The 19,209-nt window shown below is 37.4% G+C and overlaps 1 protein-coding gene across 1 annotated transcript in view; it reads left to right on the top strand.

Moving 5' to 3' along the window:
• The window catches only part of CCDC141 (coiled-coil domain containing 141), a 231,040-nt gene that overhangs the window by 180,672 nt on the left and 31,159 nt on the right, over positions 1-19,209 (top strand). Inside the window, exons 13-17 of the mRNA XM_061135268.1 lie at positions 5,360-5,539; positions 6,107-6,232; positions 8,365-8,553; positions 9,796-9,975; positions 11,999-12,148. Of these exons, the coding sequence (XP_060991251.1) occupies positions 5,360-5,539; positions 6,107-6,232; positions 8,365-8,553; positions 9,796-9,975; positions 11,999-12,148 (825 nt within the window). The remainder of the gene's footprint in view (positions 1-5,359; positions 5,540-6,106; positions 6,233-8,364; positions 8,554-9,795; positions 9,976-11,998; positions 12,149-19,209) is intronic.

Genomic DNA, 19,209 nt, shown 5'->3' on the forward strand with positions numbered 1-19,209 from the left:
TCCATGACTTATCAAAATCATTCATAAAATGTAAACAAAAAGTACAGTACCACTTTAACACAAACTGGATATCATTCTTTACCGATGAGAACTAAGATTATAATAGTGCTTTTAGCAATAATTTTACTTTATTGGTTCATATTTAAGCTTGTGATGGAAAAAAACTGTAATTGCATTACATTTTTGTTGCAATTCCTGCCAGGATGGGTCTCTCCCATTTTATATCCTTGTGGCCTGTTTATCTGTTACATACAAATGTGAGCTTTTATATTTATTCCTACTTTGTATCACTTTGTTAGTTTTAACTCGTGATTGCATCTTGTTAAACTAATTTTGTGCCTGCTATCTACTACATTAGCCATCTCTCCTAGGCTTAATTTCATATTTTAATAAGTAAGCCTCCCATGGCTGCAATTAGATCTTTAATAAAAAGTGTCTGAGGGACAGGTTGATACTCCAATCCATTAAGCAATCAGTTGATAAACCAGTCTTTGAAACAATCATTGACACTCCCAATAGTACTTTATTTTAACCAGCATTTCACAACCTTCTCCTCAAGTCTCTATTGGAAGTTGCTGCTAAAAGGAAGGTCTATCTACCTAGTATCCTATCAATTGTGTAATATAATTTGGCAAAAACTAGGTTGACTCCTGGTGATCTAAGGGTTTTTTCCGAAGTACTCACAATCTGCTTGATCAGTAATGATTTTATTGCCCTGGTTTTCAGTATAAAGCTTATTGATCAGTTAATCACATAGTCCAGCCTTTCCCCCATCTGAAAATCAGGGCATTTTTCTTTCTCTAATTTTCTGGCCCTTCTCCCATTTTCTGTAGATTTGCAGCGATGGCTGACATCTGCAGTTTTCTCAGAACTCTGACATGTGATGAATCTCAATCTGGAGCCCAAATTCATCTGAAACAGTCTCTAACTATTCTCATCTACTTTGAGCTACAATTTCTTCTTTATCTTAATTGTTTCAAACTTTGTTGTTTAAAGACCATTCTTCTTAAATCTGTGTGGAAACAAAATATGCAGTAAATAATTCTAATTCATCTAACACTATCCTTAAGCATCAGTGAAGACCTGTTGAGTATTTTACCCATGTTCTTATATTTATACTTTACTATAAACAATATTATTTTTTACTTGGAAGATTTAGAATGTATAATATCTATCTATATCTATCTTTAAGATTTTTACTTTTTTTTAGTATATTGTTATGTGTATCTCTTCACTGTATACTTCTCTAATTTGCACTTAAAAGGAATTTACATATTTGCAAACTGCGCTTTTCTTGGTCTAGCCTTTTTTGAACTGTCTTCCTTTTGAGAAATTATATTTTTCAGTTCTGGAATTTCTGGTTGGTTCTTTCTTTACTACATTATATTGCCAGAAGAAATTTCTTTTGTATCCTTTCTTTCTCCATCTTTCCTATGCTTTCATGACCATATTAATTATGGATATTTTAAAGTGTTTGTCAGCAAAGTCTAACATCTGGATCTGGAATTGTTTCTATTGTCTACTTTTTCTCTTGGTTTCTAGCTGTGTCATCCTGTCTTGGGATGATGAGTGAATATCTATTGAATGCTGGGCATTATGTATAAAAAATTGTGATTCCAGATGGTGTTATGTTTTTTCCCTAGGTAGGTACTTGCGGAAGATCACTTAAGCCAACCAGGAGCTGGTGAAGTTGAGTCTGGACTATAGTTCTGTCAAGGCTCCATCTATTCTGATGACCTTGGGCTCTCGTTGTTTTCAAGTTGGAGCTTGGTACATTCTCTGAGTTCTGTCTGCCTGGCAGGTCTCTAGCTTGAGGAGTCTTGGGAGGCTGCTAAAAACCTCCACTCTGCTGTTCAGAAGTATTTGCTTGGGTTTTCTAATCTACTGCCCTGCCCTGTTCAGCCCCAGTATCTTGTCAATGTTCTGAGATAAAGATCAGCTGTGTGCTTGAACCCCCCACCTCCACCAGTGTCTGTCAGAAGCTCTCCTGGCTTCTCTGTTCCCCAGTAAATCTTCATGATCAGCTTTACTCTCAGTGCACAGAATTGGGAAAAGCCCCGGCTGCAGGTGAGCTCACCACTCTCAGATTCATCCTTCCCTGGAGTCTTGGCCTCTTTAGTTCTTTTGGACTTTAAATAGATGCCTTCTGCCTTTATTCAAGCTTTTCTAGTTGTTCTAGGTAGAAGCACTGCTCTGCCCCTGGCTACTCCATCCTACTCAGAAACAGAAGTCCTTTTTTCCTTATTCAGAATGTTTAAGATCATATGGCCAGATTTTCATTTAAGATCTGAAGTAGGAATCCATTCAAAATTTTATTTTATATCTATGTCTAAACTTAGGTTCTCTGATAGTCAAAGGTCCATTCGGAGTTTTCAGAAATAGTGTTTATTTTACTACATAACTTGGTGGCCTTTTATCTTGACATTATAATCATGGTCACTTTAACTCAAGGTCCTTACCACTATCATATGATAAATTTCCCCTTACTGATAAGAATTAAGGTCTACATAATTCTTAATTTTATTAGTTCAGTGGCATTCTGAGATAGAAAATTGTTGGTAAGGCAAGTATAACACAATTTTTATTCTCTTCATATCTTTTGGACCATTAGGCTTTTAAACAAACATTAGTGCTGAAATGTGGTAACCAGTTTGGTGGTTAGAAAGGAAGAAGGCCAGCTGGCACTTTCTGCTGTGTGCTCTACTCTTGATTGTTGCCAAGGCTCAGATTTTTCAAGCTTGAAATGAAAAAAATTTTCAATTCATCTAAATATCATCACAGTGAGAGAAACTAATTTAGGGTAGAAATCTGGTAGACATCTTGATGAAAGTGCCAGTTTAGTAATTTATAGTGGCAAATAAAGAATGCTACCTGGAGTACTGTCTACCAGTTATCAAGATATCTGAAAAGCAAGATGTCAGAAGACCACTCATTGTGTGTGAATCTACATGGAGAATGGAATATCTAGTGCCCTATTTAGACCACATGATGCCAGATTTTTCAGTGACCTTATACAGAAGTATATGGAATGAGTAGTTAGTGTTTACTAACTAGACAAAGCATTTAATCTTTCTGAGTGGCCACAGTACTTATACTTGCCAAATGCATAAGCACTTTTCTTGAATCCTGGTAGCTAGGCATCAACAAATCCTATCATAGCGCTCTTTTTTCTGGGCCTCATTCAGAGTGTACACTCTTCAGATTATAGTTGTCATTGACATGCTACACATTCCAATTTTCCATTAGATCATGTATTATGTAACATTTTTATTAATAGTTTCTTAATAATATGTTAAAGATACCCTATCTTTATTTATAGCATAGATAAAAATACGATTTACTTTAGGTAATACTGTGGCTAATATCTTTCATAATATGTGTCTTGTTCATCATAGTTATAGAATACATCATTTTATTACTAGATTCCCAAATTCATTGGAGAAATCACATTTAGCACCTGCAGGCTTTTTTTGCAATTAAATGACACTTTATAATGTCTACATTAATATAATTATGCAATATTAACGTCATTTAAAATAATTTTAAAATAAGATGGCCTACCTATTATTTAAAATGTCCTATTACATATTCATGACACTATCTTCTGACTATAATCTAAAAAGTCTTTTGACTTTTAGATACCCAGCTGTCATTGCCATTATAGAAATTGATGTACAGTTGCTCCTTAGAAATTCAAGGATTTCCTGAGAAGAGTTGGCCATCAAAGCAGATTTTTATTTTGCTAAACAAATATTCTTCTGCCTTTTTTGATGTTTGGACATTAAAAAAGTACATGGTTTTACTCCTTGTCTCTCTTATACTTTTCCCTCTAATTGAATTTCCCATTATTTAAAACCGTTGTTTAAAGGATTTTAAATCAGATAGCCAGAATATATTAAAGCTGGGAAGAGAAGTCTTGGAACTTAGATATTGTGCTTCTGGTATACTCTGTGTGTGTGTGTGTGTGTGTGTGTGTGTGTGTGTGTGTGTGTGTGTGCGCGCTCAGCTATGTCTGACTCTCTGCGATCCCATGGCCGGTAGCCCACAAGACTCCTCTGTCCATGAGATTGTTCCCACAAGGATACTGGGTGAGTTGCCATTTCCTCCTCCAGGGGAATCTTCCTGACCCAGGGATTGAACTGTGTCTCCTGCATCTCCTGCATTGCAGGCAGATTCTTTACTGCTGAGCCACCAGGGTATAGAGATACAAATATAGAGATACAGTTGGCCCTCCATATTCAGGGCTTCCACATTCCTGGATTCAACCAACTTTGGATCAACACAGAGCGCTATCCAGAGTTGGTTGAAACCTGCAGGTATGGAAAGCCAACCATGAGACTTGAGCATTCACTGGTTTTGATGTCTAGGGCAAGTCCTGGAACCAGTACCCTCCTCCTATCCTGCCCCCATGAATACCAAAGAACAACTGTATAGATGCACATTTCAGATCTGATAACTTGAGGAACTTCTCACAAGGAAAAGTTAAAATAATTGTAGTGTATACAATAGGATAGTACAAAAAGAAAAACCCGGAACAATTTGCCCCCTCATGGCCCCTAATACTGAGATATTGACATATTCTAATGTGTGTTTAAAGGTGGAATCCACTTCAAAATGTATTCATTAAAATAATTTCAGCTTCAGAATTTCTATATCCTTGTGCTCATTCAGTCATCCTCTAAACCCCAGGAAATAAACAAATCTTAGAGGAGGGGATTGAAACGCCAGTGGAGTTGTGAACAACTAGCAAGCTCATGTCCAAGCATATATTATGGGCTCTGAGAGCCCAGCCTGTGCTCAGACCTTTCATGTCATGGTCCATGAGCAGGTTGGAAAAGAATTTCCAGACATAAGGCACAAGGAGAGGAGAATAAAATTTATTATATTGGGAGACACTGTTAGAACAGCAAGCCAGCTCAAGGGAGAACCGACATTGAACATGGGTCCTTAGTCCATTTTTATACTCAGGGTACTAGGAGCAGGACAGGGGTCTTGCTGGTCATTTGCTGATTGGATGAGGCACATATACTGGTGGGGGGAAGAGTAAGGCAAATACCTTCTTCCCTTGGGGTAGGAGGGGAGGCAGGTTATACTGCTCAGGACCTGAAATCCTTTAACAGTTATAATGTGGGGGAGGGAAGGACAATAAGGGTCTGTTTTTTTCTGTTCCTGCATTCCAAGACCATCCTTGTTTTTTTCTGTTCTCTTGTCCTTGGGACACCACATTTCAGACTTTTCTTGATGTCAGGACGGTGTTCTGCTTTGGCTAAAAAGCCTTTGCCTCCTAAAATAGTTGTATGCAAAACCATGTTTATTTCTTGGAAAAGAAAAGCCATTACACAGGTTATTAATTTCACAGGCAAAAGAAAATGAAATATTAAATGTGAAAAATGAAGTACACATCATGGAGAACACTATGGAAAGCCAGAAGGCAGAAAGGGAAGAACTCAGCCACCTTCGGACAGCCTGGCAACTTAAAGCCGCTGCAAGCAAGCCCGTGAAACAGCAGTGGGCAGCATTCAAAGAGCAGCTTAGAAAGGTGAGGGAACATGCAGTGGGTTTTATTGAGACTTAGAAAGAAAGGAAATTCTGACACATGCTGTAACATGGAGGAACCTTGGAAACGTAGGTGAGGTCAGCCAAACACAAAAGGATAAATATTGGGATTCCACTTTTGTGAGATACCTCAAGTAGTCAAATTCAGGGAGACAGAAGGCAGAATAGAGGTTATCAGGAGCTGAGGGAAGGGGGAATGGAGGTTGGCGTTTATCTGGGACAGAGTTTCTGCTTGGGAAGATGACAAAGTTCTGATGATGGATGGTGGTATGACTGCACAGTGAAGTGCACTAACGCCACTTATCTGCACATTTAAAAGTGGTTAAAATGGTAGATTTTTTTTTTGTTGTGCATATTTTACCACAGTGAAAAGAGGGCTTGTGCTGTTGTTCATTCGTGGTTTAGAACCAGAAGCTCACTCTAGGTAGTGAGTATTTTCATGGCAGTGGCAAAGTTTGATGACACACCATGTCATCACTGGAATGATTATGATGTATTTGCTGGTGGCAACAAAGAAAACATATGCATAACTATCTAATGTCTATTTCAGACCACGCAAAACTTAAAACTTCTTCAGGAAGCGCTTATGCCTGTGTCTGCACTTGACCTTGGAGGGAGTCTCCAGACCATTTTAGGCCTACGGAAAAAATGGAATGAAATGAAGCCTCAGTTCCAGGTGAAGAAGCAAATTGATGACCTTGGGAATGAAAAAGAATGAAAAACTGTTCAGTTGAAGCTCACCTAATTAATTTTAACCGTGTGATGAATTACAATTTTTAAAAAAACAAAAGCATTGCTTTTCTAAAAGTCCATGTGTCAGACACATTTTTCTTCCTTTTTAAATGCAGTGTGCTATATTTGATGATATGTAAACATTTGGGCTACAAAAGGTCCTTAATATATTCTTACCTTAGATTATTTTAATTTAAATTATTTCCTTATTAATGTATTTATTATATATTTATTCTAATTCTTTTCCTAAAAGGTATAGATATGTTTTTGATTCAGAGATCTCAAAGCAAGGCTAGACCCTCTTTGACACAGAGGTTCTGCTGTCCTCTGCCACTGAAATTACCCTTGTGATGTCATTGTCCCTACCCACTGGCACCCCAGCCTTCTGCCACCATCCCGAGAATTGTGCTGTGCTCTCCCATTCTCCCTCTGAGAGCCCTCAGGGTGTGAGAGAAAAAAACCATGAGTCATATTCCCAGGCCCTGATGGCGTCTGCATTCCTTAACCCCCGCTTCCTGCCACTCCTGAGCCAGACACAACTGCTGGAAAAGTTTGTCAGTCATTTTATCCCCCTACCTGGATTCTGTTCTTTGCTGCAAAGTTAAGATACCTGTGTTTCTGTTTGTCACTATTTTGCAAGTGTTGGATGTAAAGAATCCCAAGACTGAAAGTTTGAAGATTCCTTTAGGGAATATCTAATTTATGTTCTTTTAAGACAAAATGGGGGCTTCTTTGGTGGCACAGTGGTAAAGAATCCCCTGCCAGTTCAGGAGATGCAGGAGACGTGGGTTTGATTCCAGGGTCAGGAAGATCCCTGGGAGTAGGAAATGACAACCTGCTCCAGTATTTTTGCTTGGAAAATTCCATGGACAGAGGAGCCTGGCAGACTATAGTCCATGGGGTCACAAAGAGTCGAGCATGCACATGCACACATGTGTGCACACACACACAAGACAAAAGTGATGTAATACATAACCACCCCCCAACACACACGCACACATACCATTGTAGCCCACAGTGAACTCTTTCCTCCAAACTCCTAGAAAATTCTACTAGCCTATCTGTTAGTTTCTTTGTTATACTCTGTGTCATATGTATCTGCATTTCATGTGTGCACATACCGCTGCTCATGAGCAAGTGTGTGTGTGTGTATAAATTCCTCTAAATCAGGAACTGTTATCAAGATTTTTTAGCTCTGTCACCGTGATGTGTGTATATTTGATGCCCATGCACTTGATGTCAACTTGAATACCCTTACTAGATCACTGTTCTGTAAATTATCTCCTTAGCTTAAATCATTTCCATTACTTTTATCCTTCACATAAAATCTGACCCTGAAATCATAGTTGATGGCCCTACAACCCTGAACATGCCCAGTCTCATCTGAAATTATAGTGGCTTCCTCTTTGAACTGTCCACCAGGATCTAGATTCCTATAAGGGCTATCTGAGCACCACTGTGTAGAAAGAAGGTGATTTGTCCCTCCCTACAAGTGGTGGCTATTTGTGGATTCTGGGATGACTGCTTTTTTTTTGAGGGGGGGATGACTGCTTTTAAAGCAGCATAGCTACTGTGATGCTCAGCTGGTGGTTCATTCTGATCATTCTTTTATCCCAAAGGACAGATAATTCACCCAATGTACTTTTATACTTGTCTTCTTGTGGTGTTCTTATCATACCACCTGATTCTAGTTTTATTAAATATCACAGATGGTCATGGCCTCAGAGAGTATCTAGAATATATTTACTTAGCAGATGACTAGATGACTCTGTGCTATGGCATAGAAATATATGACTTTCCATTTTGCCCTCTAATTTTGAAAGTTTTTTTGTGTTTTTAAAAAAATTTTAAATTTAATGTTAATTTAAATTTTTAAAAATGTATCTGAGATTAGGATGGAATAGTATATCCCTAGCATCACACACAATGCCTGGATTTGCAGGAATGGGGTGAGCCTCACAATAAGTGTTTGTTAACAAGTAAGAGAGTGATTTGTTATTGAGATCTTCATATGTCAGTTGTAAAGTAAAAAGCTCTCTAGAAGCTTAATTTCTTTTATTGCTTTCAACTCTTCAGCAACTGAATGATGAGGTTCAGTATATTATAAAAGAGTCAGAAGAGTTAAATGGCAAAGGAGCACCTGTGAAAGAAAAGTCTCAACAGCTGAAGGACCTTATTCACTTCCATCAGAACCAGAAACAGAGAATCCGAGATTACGAGGACATCCTATATAAGATTATCCAGTTCCACCAAGTCAGAGAAGAGGTAAGACTTACCATGGGTGTCTGGAAGACTCTTAGTTTTAAACTATGAAATTAAAAATAAGTGATTATGCAATAAATAAAGGCCAGGTTGCTTATTCTGATACTAGAAGCTTTCCACAATCTGGCTCCTGACTTTTCTCGCACTGAGCACCATCCTCCCCAATCTACCAGCCAAACAGAGCTCTCCTTGGTCCCTCAAAGATGGCACCTACATTACTTATTCCAAGCCCTGACTCTTGGGCTTGCCTTTATCTGTCAGGTCCTTCTCTCTCCTCTATACCACTTAAACCTTGTCCCTCCATCTAACAATCCTACCTCCCTTGGAGTGATTTCTCTCTCTTCTTAATTCCTTGAACTCTCACTGTTTATTCCACACATCTGTCTTTTTTAATATCTTGATTCTTAATTACTTTTGTTCCCCTAACAAAAGTTAGGGCATAAGTAACTTAAGGTAGGGTATATATAAGCAACAAAAGGGAAGAAAAAAAATTTATAATTGAAGTGTCAGTAGAACTTCATAGATATTGGCCTCTCTTAACAGAAAATACCACTGAGCACATACACACACAACAGAAAATAGAGACGTATTGAAATGCCTTGAAAATAGTTTCTGAATTTAGTCAAATCACAGACCTACATCTTGCTGAAGTTTTAGGCTATGAACAAATAGTGCTTTCTTCTTTAATAGAACTGGCAATGTTAGTCCCTTAATTTTACTCTATTGACTTGCACCATTATAACATTTATTTGTCTATAATACTAATAATTTTAGATGGACTTGTCAGCAGTGGACTAGCTAGTTAAATATGTTATAGGAAATAAGCATTTTTTAAAAATCTATCGTTGAGAAAGACAAAGATGTGTATGATATCACGTGTGGAATCTAAAATGTATAACAAAGTAGTGAATATAACAAAAAAGAATCAGACTCACGTATATGGAGAACTAGTGGTTACCAGTGGGGAGAGGGCGGTGGGGAGGGGCAGTACAGAGGTAGGGTATTAAGAGGTACAAACATTTAGGTATAAATTAAGCTACAAGGACATATTATACAATTTAGGGAATATAGCCAATATTTTTATAATAACTATAAATGTAGTATAACCTTTAAAAATTGTGAATCACTATATCGTACAACTGTCATTTACATAATGTCATACATCAACTATACCTCAATTTAAAAAAAACACTGTCTTCATAAAAATATGAAACCCAGGTTAATTGTTAATGGCCTAAATTCCAGCTGGGAAGACTCTTCAAATCAAGAGAACTGGAGTTTCCAGAACAGACAAAGGAAATGAATGATGCTCACAATGCCCAGGTCCTCCTCAGACGCTCTCGGGCAAAACAGGCGCACATAGACCATCTCCATAAACTGGCTCTCTCCTTGGGGGTGGATGTCATCTCATCAGTGCAGCAGCCTGTAAGCAACTTAGAAACTGTCATTTTTCTCTGATATGGCTGGGAGTTGGACTGTAATATGAAAGAAACCAGGCAGACTGACTGGTATATATGTTCAATTAAAAACTACATTAAGCCATTGGGATACTTATTTGTGGTAAGTTTCTACCACGTCTAAACAATTCTTTAAGGAGAAAAAAATCTGATTTTATAATCTTGTTTAATACATCTATTCTCATGCTAACTTAAAAGTTATAGAATTGCTATTTATAATGGCAGTTGGTTTTTCACATTGAAATAAAGAGGAACTAAACTTTTAATTTTATTTATTTTAAATTTTAAATTGATACCCAAAATTGTAAACCTTTTAAGTATATTTGGAGTGACTTGGGTATGTGAATCTACTAAACTCTATGAGATTTAAGTACAGAGCAAGTTTTTCTGATACAAATTTATCAATAATTGAAATTTAGTCTGTGAGATATATACTTGATTTCAAAGACTTAATATGAAAAAGAAAATCTTACTAATTTTTTTTATATTTGTTTAAACAAACTATATTGTGAAAATTAACTTTTCCAGTTTCTTTTTAATATGACTACTAAAAAATTTAAAATTATTCATGTGGCTCATGTTGTATTTCTGTTGGACAATGCTTTAGTGTGTCAGATCTGAAAGGTAGCCTTGAGATAGTCAGACCCAGGATCCTCATCTTCAGATGAAGAATCTGATCCCAGAGAAGCTACTTTATCCACAAAAGCCCAGAGTAGAGGAGCCCAAGCACCTTGGCTCCACGCAGGCCTCTGGGTACCAGTCATTGGATCTGCTTTTTCCACTGGACTGACCTTACCAAAGGAGCTTAAAAGAGATGGAAATAATTCCGGATTAAATTTTCCTAAATAACACATTGGGTTCTGCTATAAAAATAAAACAAAAACAAAAACTCCTTCTTCAAATTCTTAATTTGAGGATTTGAGGGAAGAAAAGATTATGTTAATTCTATCCAATATGTATAACATTAATAAAAATCATAATGGCTAATTTTATTTCAAAGTTCATTTAAGATACTACTAAACTATATTGTTGTTGTCCAGTCGCTCAGTGATGTCCGATTCTTTGTGACCCCATGGACTACAACACCCCAGGCTTCCCTGTCCTTCGCTGTCTCCTGGACTTTGCTCAAACTCATGAGCTTTGAGTCAGTGATGCCATCCAGTCATCTTGTCCTCTGTCATTGCCTTCTCCTCCTGCCTTCAGTCTTTCCCAGAATCAGGGTTTTTTCCAATGAGTCAACTCTTCGCATGAGGTGGCAAAAGTGTGGAGCTTCAGCTTCAGCATCAGTCCTTCCAATGAATATTCAGGGTTGACTTCCTTTCGGATTGACTGGTTTGATCTCCCAAACTATATGGAATTCCGTAAATCTAAAGTACTTTTTTTAATCTGAAAGAAATACAAAATTTCTGTTGCTGTTAATAGACTCTTTTTCCCAAGAAGGAGCTTTCTTTTAAAGAGTTTTCTTTCATTAGTAGATTTATTTTTAAAAGAAAAGAGCAAGGAAGACATCTCACTTTGCACAAATAGTGTTAATTGTTCTCCAATTCACGTTTGGCTTTGGCTTCTAGAGCCCCCTGCACTGAGTAGAGATGGGAGCGCTTGCATAATGAACCTGAGGCTAACCTCAAGTTGACAAGAAAATTACAGTGTAGAAGCCAAATGTTTCTAATGCATATTTTATGCCTTTTGAAGTAAAAAATTATACCTTACATTGAACGGTGTCTCTGAGGCATTGGGTATGATGAGCAACTCTTCAAAACTGAATGTTTCGAGACTAAAAATGTAAGAGTTTGTCTTTCACAACTTTGGATGTTGGTGTCTGGCTTTCTTCTGAAATCCTTCTGAAATCAAAGAAGTTTAAGGTAAAATAAATCAGGAGCTTATTTTCTTTATTGTCATTTATGAGTTTCACAATGCAGGTAAATAGCGTGTTGTTCTCATTGCCATTTTGCCCATTCCTTTCATCATTTTCACTTCTCTTTCATTTTCAGAACTGCTCGAACATTTCTGCAAAGAACCTGCAGCAACAGCTGGACATGCTTGAAGGGGACTGTCTGACCTGGCGTGCCCAGGCTGAGGACCATGAGCGGGCCCTGACCTGCAGCCTGGAGTTCTGCATTACAAGGGATGAGATAAGCGAGGTGGGAACACGCACACACACACACACACACACACACACACGCACACGCACATGCACATACACACACAGTAAATCAGGAGACTTTCTTTTTACCCTTGACCTTTTAATCTACCAAGCAGTGGCCTCACAGCTCAGAAAGGTTGAGTACAGAGTATATTTTAAACTCCCAAAACTGTTGAAGTCAGTATGCTGTCAGAGTATAGAACCTAGAATGTAGTACTATGGTTTTTTGCTTGCTCCTCCCCACCCACCCCAAACCCTTATAGCAGTAGTTTTGCTTGAGTGGCTATAGCTCATCAGGGCAGAAGGGTGACACCTTCTCAGTACAGCCAGCTCCAGCCTGCTGGAAGCTATTTAAGTTCCACTGACTCATGATGAAGGGTCAGGGTAGCAAGCTTGCTGCCTCAGAGGTTACAAAGTATTATCACTAAAGTCAAGTGGCTTCTTTCATATTTACTCAAACCAAGTGGCTTCTCTAGCAAAGCAACTTCTAGAGAAAAAGAAATAACAGGTGAAAGTTATCTTCATTTTTTTAATTTTTTTTTATTGTTTGCCACTTTATTTTTTTAATTGAAGGATATTAGCTTTACAGAATTTTGTGGTTTTTGGTCATACATCAACAAGAATCAGTCATAGGTACACCCATGTCCCCTCCCTCCTGAACCTCCTTCCCATATCCCTCCCCACCCCACCTTTCTAGATTGTCACAAAGCCCCTGTTTGAGTTCCCTGAGTCATTCAGCAAATTCCCATTGGCTATCTGTTTTACATATGGTATTATAAGTTTCCATGTTACTCTCTCAATACATCTCCTTAATTCCACCTGCTCTCTCTCAATTCTACCCACCTCCCTCCCTAAGACACATGCTGAACTACAGCGCCACCCTCCCCTAGTTAAACTTTCCATACAAAGGTTTACTTGTTTTAGGAGAAAAATAAAGGATAGCATGGGCCCTGGTTCCTTACTGGAACTGATAGCAGAACAGAGGTACCATAATTCTAGACTTATCTCTTTTTAAAGCAAGATATTAAGTCCATTAATCTCAAGCCCATGAGGAAAGTGAGTGGAGGGGGAACGAAGTAGTAAAACTTCTTGATTGTTTTGCTTATGCCCAAGTTACACAATTTCAGCCCAGTGAGTATCCACTATTATCAACATTAGAGCATAGACTGAAGTTTGAGTCAACCTGGGTGGTCGTCAAGCCCTTTTTGGCCAAAGGCAAGTGCAAGAAAGGAGCAGGACTGGGAGGAAAGTAAGAGGGGGAGAGAGCAGGAGAGGGCGCTTGGATCCCATTCAGCAGGAGGGATACTAGCATCACCAGATTTTCAGTGGAGTAATGTGCCACAGGACTATGGTGTTTCTGCTTCCAAGTATGTGTTCCAGGAGCCACGGTGGGCCAGAGACTCTTTATTTGCTCAGAGTTAAACACCTAGTGTAGCCTGTCCTCTATGTAGAATGGCTTCTTCCAGGTCATGTCCTGCAGTTAGCAACACTTCAGCCAGATCTTGTTAAGAAAGACAACCTTGATTCTCCCCAAGGATGTAAAATTTAGATTCAGAGTCATAGAAATAATTTTTTTACTACCTTCTCCCGAAATTGTTTTCTTTGTTCACTTACATCCTCCTCCTCTTCCTTAAAAAAAAAAAAAAAAAAAAAAAAATTTTTTTGGTAAACTTTTCTTGCTGAAACTCTGTCTTTACTGTGATGTTCAGCCCTATTTTATTGAAAGCAGAAGAGAGCAAGCTAAAGGTTATTCCTGGCTGCCTACGGCTCAGCATCCCTCTTCCTGAAGCGCCGTGGCCTTTGTGGGCCAGGGTCTCCCCTCAGTGGTTCAGGCCCTTCCCACAGTGGTTCTATTTACAGGCTGCCTCGTCATGACCCTGTGCTGGAAGCCAGCAGGCTGGGAAGACAGATGGCCCTTCCAGTCATAGCAGGGACGCCTGGGATTGTCTGTACCAGAACAAGAACGAGAAAGCAGATACATGTGGGTTTGATTTAGGAATCAGATATCCCTTCAACATGATCTTAAATATTAAGGGAATGATTCTTCTCATTTGCTTCTGCTTCACATCCAACTCATGCTTGATACTAGTTACAGTTTCATGTTTAAAGAATCTTAAAAAGTTTTGGCCTGTTTCCTTTCTTTTCTTTTTCTCTCTATTGAATACAAAAGCATTTATTTTAACAAACTTTATATTTAAAATAGAATTTTAATCTGCCTACTCACAAAACTTAATTCAAAACATGATGTATTTATCTCTCTGGCTGATTTGATGTTATTCCTTTACAAACAGTACTCAATTTATAATTATTTTATGAAACTGTACTAAATGAAGATTTTATTTTATCAGAGATCATTTCCTTTTAATCTTTTTAAAATTAATTTTTATTGAAGTATGTTGATTTACAGTGTTGTGTTAGTTTCTACTTTACTAACTGAATCAGTTACACATATACATATATCTACTCTTTTTTAGATTATGTTCCACTATAGGTCATTAAAGAATGTTAAGGAGAGTTCCCAGTGCTATACAGTTGGTTCTTATTCAGGAAATATTAATATATTAAAATATTTATATAAAAGTTTGTTATAAGACAGATACAACTTTGAGATGAGAATATTTTAGTTTAACATCTGTGATTATTTCTTTATTGATTAATTAATTTATTTTAATTGGAGGCTATTACTTTACAATGTTGTGGTGGTTTTTGCCATACATTAATATGAATCAGCCATGGGTGTACATGTGTCCCCCCATCCCAAACCCTGCTGCCACCTCCCTGCCCAAACCATCCCTCTGGGTTGTCCCAGAGCACCAGCTCTGAGTGCCCTGCTTCATTTATTGAACCTGGACTGGTCATCTATGCACATATGGTAATATACATGTTTCAATGCTATTCTCTCAAATCATCCCACCCTTGCCTTCTCCCACAGAGTCCAAAAGTCTGTTCTTATATCTGTGTCTCTTTTGCTGTCTTGTATATAGGGTCATCATTACCATCTTTCTAGATTCCATATATATGTGTTAATATATTGTATTGGTGTTTTTCTTTCTGGCTTACTTCACTCTGTATAATGGGCTCCAGTTTCACCCACCTCATTAGAACTGACTCAAATGCATTCTTTTTAATAGCTGAGTAATAGTCCATTGTGTATATGTACCACAGCTTTCTTATCCATTCATCTGCTGATGGACATCTAGGTTGCTTCCATGTCCTGGCTATTATAAACAGTGCTGCGATGAACACTGGGGTACATGTGTCTCTTTCAATTCTGGTTTCCTTGGTGTGTATGCCCAGCAGTGGGATTGCTGGGTCATATGGCAGTTCTATTCCCAGTTTTTTAAGAAATCTCCACACTGTTCTCCACAGTGGCTGTACTAGTTTGCATTCCCACCAACAGTGTCAGAGGGCTCCCTTTTTTCCACACCTTCACCAGCATTTATTGTTTGTAGACTTTTTGATAGTAGCCATTCTGACTGGTGTGAGATGGTACCTCATTGTGGTTTTGATTTGCATTTCTCTGATAGTGAGTGATGTTGATCATCTTTTCATGTGTTTATTAACCATCTATATGTCTTTTTTGCAGAAATTAGTTCTTTGGCCCATTTTTTGATTGGGTCATTTACTTTTCTGGTATTGAGCTACATGAGCTGCTCGTATATTTTTGAGATTAATTCTTTGTCAGTTGCTTCGTTTGCTATTATTTTCTCCTCTTCTGAAGTCTGTCTTTTCACCTTGGTTTTGGTTTCCTTCACTGTGCAAAAGTTTTTAAGTTTACTTAGGTCCCATTTATTTTTGCTTTTATTTCCACTTACTCTGGGAGGTGGGTCATAGAGGATCTTGCTTTGATTTATGTCAGAGAGTGTTCTGCCTATGTTTTCCTCTAGGAGTTTTATAGTTTCTGGTCTTACATTTAGGTCTTTAACCCATTTTGAGTTTATTTTTGTGTATGATGTTAGAAAGTGTTCTAGTTTCGTTCTTTTACGGGTTGACCAATTTTCCCAGCACCGCTTATTAAAAAGATTATCTTTTCTCCATTGTGTATTTTTGTCTCCTTTGTCAAAGATAAGGTGTCCATAGGTGCATGGATTTATCTCTGGGCTTTCTATTTTGTTCCCTTGATCTATATTTCTGTCTTGTGCCAGTACCATACTGTCTTGATGACTGTAGCTTTGTAGTATAGTCTGAAGTCAGACAGATTGATTCCTCCAGTTCCATTCTTCTTTCTTAAGATTGCTTTGGCTAGTCGAGGTTTTTTTTTGTGTGTGTTTCAATACAAATTGTGAAGTTATTTGTCCTAGTTCTGTGAAAAATACCATTGGTAGCTTGATAGGGATTGCATTGAATCTATAGATTGCTTTGGGTAATATACTCATTTTCACTATATTGATTCTTCCGATCCATGAACATGGTTTATTCCTCCATCTATTTGTGTCATCTTTGATTTCTTTCATCAGTGTTTTATTGTTTTCTATATATAGGTCTTTTGTTTCTTTAGGTAAATTTATTCCTAAGTATTTTATTATTTTTGTTGCAATGGTGAATGGGATTGTTTCCTTAATTTCTCTTTTTGTTTTCTCATTGTTAGTGTATAGGGATACAAGAGATATCTGTGTATTAATTTTATATCCTGCAACTTTACTATATTCACTGATTAGCTCTAGTAGTTTTCTGGTGGTGTCTTTAGGGTTTTCTATATAGAGGATCATTTTATCTGCAAACAGTAAAAGTTTTACTTCTTCTTTTCCAATCTGGATTCCTTTTCATTATTTTTCTTCTCTGATTGCTGTGGCTAAAACTTCCAAAACTATGTTGAATAGTAGTGGTGAGAGCAGGCACCCTTGTCTTGTTCCTGACTTTAAGGGAAATGCTTTCAACTTTTTGCACTTGAGGATAGTGTTTGCTGTGGGTTTATCATATATGGCTTTTATTATGTTGAGGTATGTTCCTTCTATGCCTGCTTTCTGGAGAGTTTTCATTATAAATGGGTGTTGAATTTTTCAAAGGCCTGCATCTATGGAGATAATCATTTGGTTTTTATCTTTCATTATGTTAATATGGTGTATCACCTAGATTGATTTCTGAATATTGAAGAATCCTTGCATCCCTGGGATAAAGTCCACTTGGTCATGATGTATGATCATTTTAATATGTTGTTGGATTCTGTTTGCTAAAATTTTGTTGAGGATTTTTGTATCTATGTTCACCAGTAATATTGGCCTGTAGTTTTCTTTTTTGTGTGAATTCTTTGTTTGGTTTTGGTATTAGGATGATAGTGGCCTCATAGAATGAGTTTGGGAGTTTACCTTCCTCTGCAATTTTCTGGAAGAGTTTGAGTAGGATAGGTGTTAGCTCTTCTCTAAATTTTTGGTAGAATTCACCTGTGAAGCCATTTGGTTCTGGGCTTTTGTTTGTTGGAAGATTTTTGATTACAGTTTCTATTTCCATGCTTGTGATGGGTCTGTTAAGATTTTCTATTTCTTCCTGGTTCAGTTTTTGAAGGTTATACTTTTCTAAGAATTCATCTATTTCCCTTTAATCTTAAAGAGTGCTTTTTAAAGTAAAGGCACCAACAAGAACTGCTTTCAGATGGTACAGAATTTCTTATTTTTTGAAGACTCTGTGGTTGACCACTTATTCATTAGTAACCTGTAGCAAGAAACCTTCCTCAGCTGCTGAAATGAGGCACTTTATAGTGTTTGCAGCACTACAAAGACTACACAACCTGGCTTTTGTGGTGCCTATTGGGACTATTAATTAGTAAAATAAAGATATGTGTGGCCTAGTTTGTATTGTGAATGTCAGAACCAGACTGAGCGGTAATAATATTTGATACTTAAAATTTTTTATTATTATTAGTAGTAGTATTTGGTACAAGTGCTTAAAATTACATAAAATTAAAATCAATATATTGCAATAATTTTTTTACATGAAAAATATAGTCAGGTACCCCTTCAGAGAAGTAGACCGAGCATTTGATTTTTTAAGTTGATTTTGAAACTCAATATTTTGCTTCAATGCATTTAAAGTGCTTCTTGAAGGTTCACTGACTTTGAACTGTCTACTAAAGAACACAACCTTCAGACTGCCAGATTTTGTGGAGGTTTTTTCCACTCATTTCACACAAAGATATATTTGTATGCATGAATGTTAAATCTCACTATACATTTTCTTGCCTGGCAGTATAAATAAGTTGTTAATACACAAAGCATTATAGATGTTCTTTGCCTTATTACATGACAGAACATCATCAGTTCCTTATTCTTTACACTTCTTTAGAAATTTAATAAGTTAATATTGAACATGTTTTCTTCTTGCAACCTGACCAAAAAATTTCCTTTATGTTTACCTTATGTTAATGGAAATTTGTCACTGGAGTCTCATTATGGGTCAGAAACAATTACCTTGCAGAGAAGAATAGTAATGACAGAATTGGGTTGGAATTCATTTTCTCAAAGTAAATTTTGCAAACAGAAGTTTTCATGTAATTATGTTACTTCAGCCTGAAATTTCTACAGTGTACCAACATCTTACCCATCAGGAAAGAAATTGAATATATATATATACACACACACATATATACACATATATACACACACACACACATATATATATATTAATATATATGTATGTATGTTTGTATGTATTCCATATGTCATAGTTTCTTGTTCCAGTTACACAGATTCTTTTATTCTTCTGTCATTTAGTTCCAAGGAGATAAGGCAGATTAGCAGCAATAAGTTAGAATACAGGAATGCTGCTGCCATAGATACATACACAAGGAATAACACTCAGTTCAGTTCAGTCGCTCAGTTGTGTCCAACTCTTTGCAACCCTGTGGACTGCAGCACGCCAGGCCTCCCTGTCCATCACCAACTCCCAGAGTTTACCCAACCTCATGTCCATTGAGTCAGTGATGCCATCCAACCATCTCATTCACTGTCATCCCCTTCTCCTCCTGCCTTCAATCTTTCTGAGATCAGGGTCTTTTCAAATGAGTCAGCTCTTTGCATCAGGTGGCCAAAGTATTGGAGTTTCAGCTTCAACATCAGTCCTTCC

The sequence above is a fragment of the Dama dama genome, chromosome 33 (assembly GCF_033118175.1).
Source record: "Dama dama isolate Ldn47 chromosome 33, ASM3311817v1, whole genome shotgun sequence".
NCBI lineage: Eukaryota > Metazoa > Chordata > Mammalia > Artiodactyla > Cervidae > Dama > Dama dama.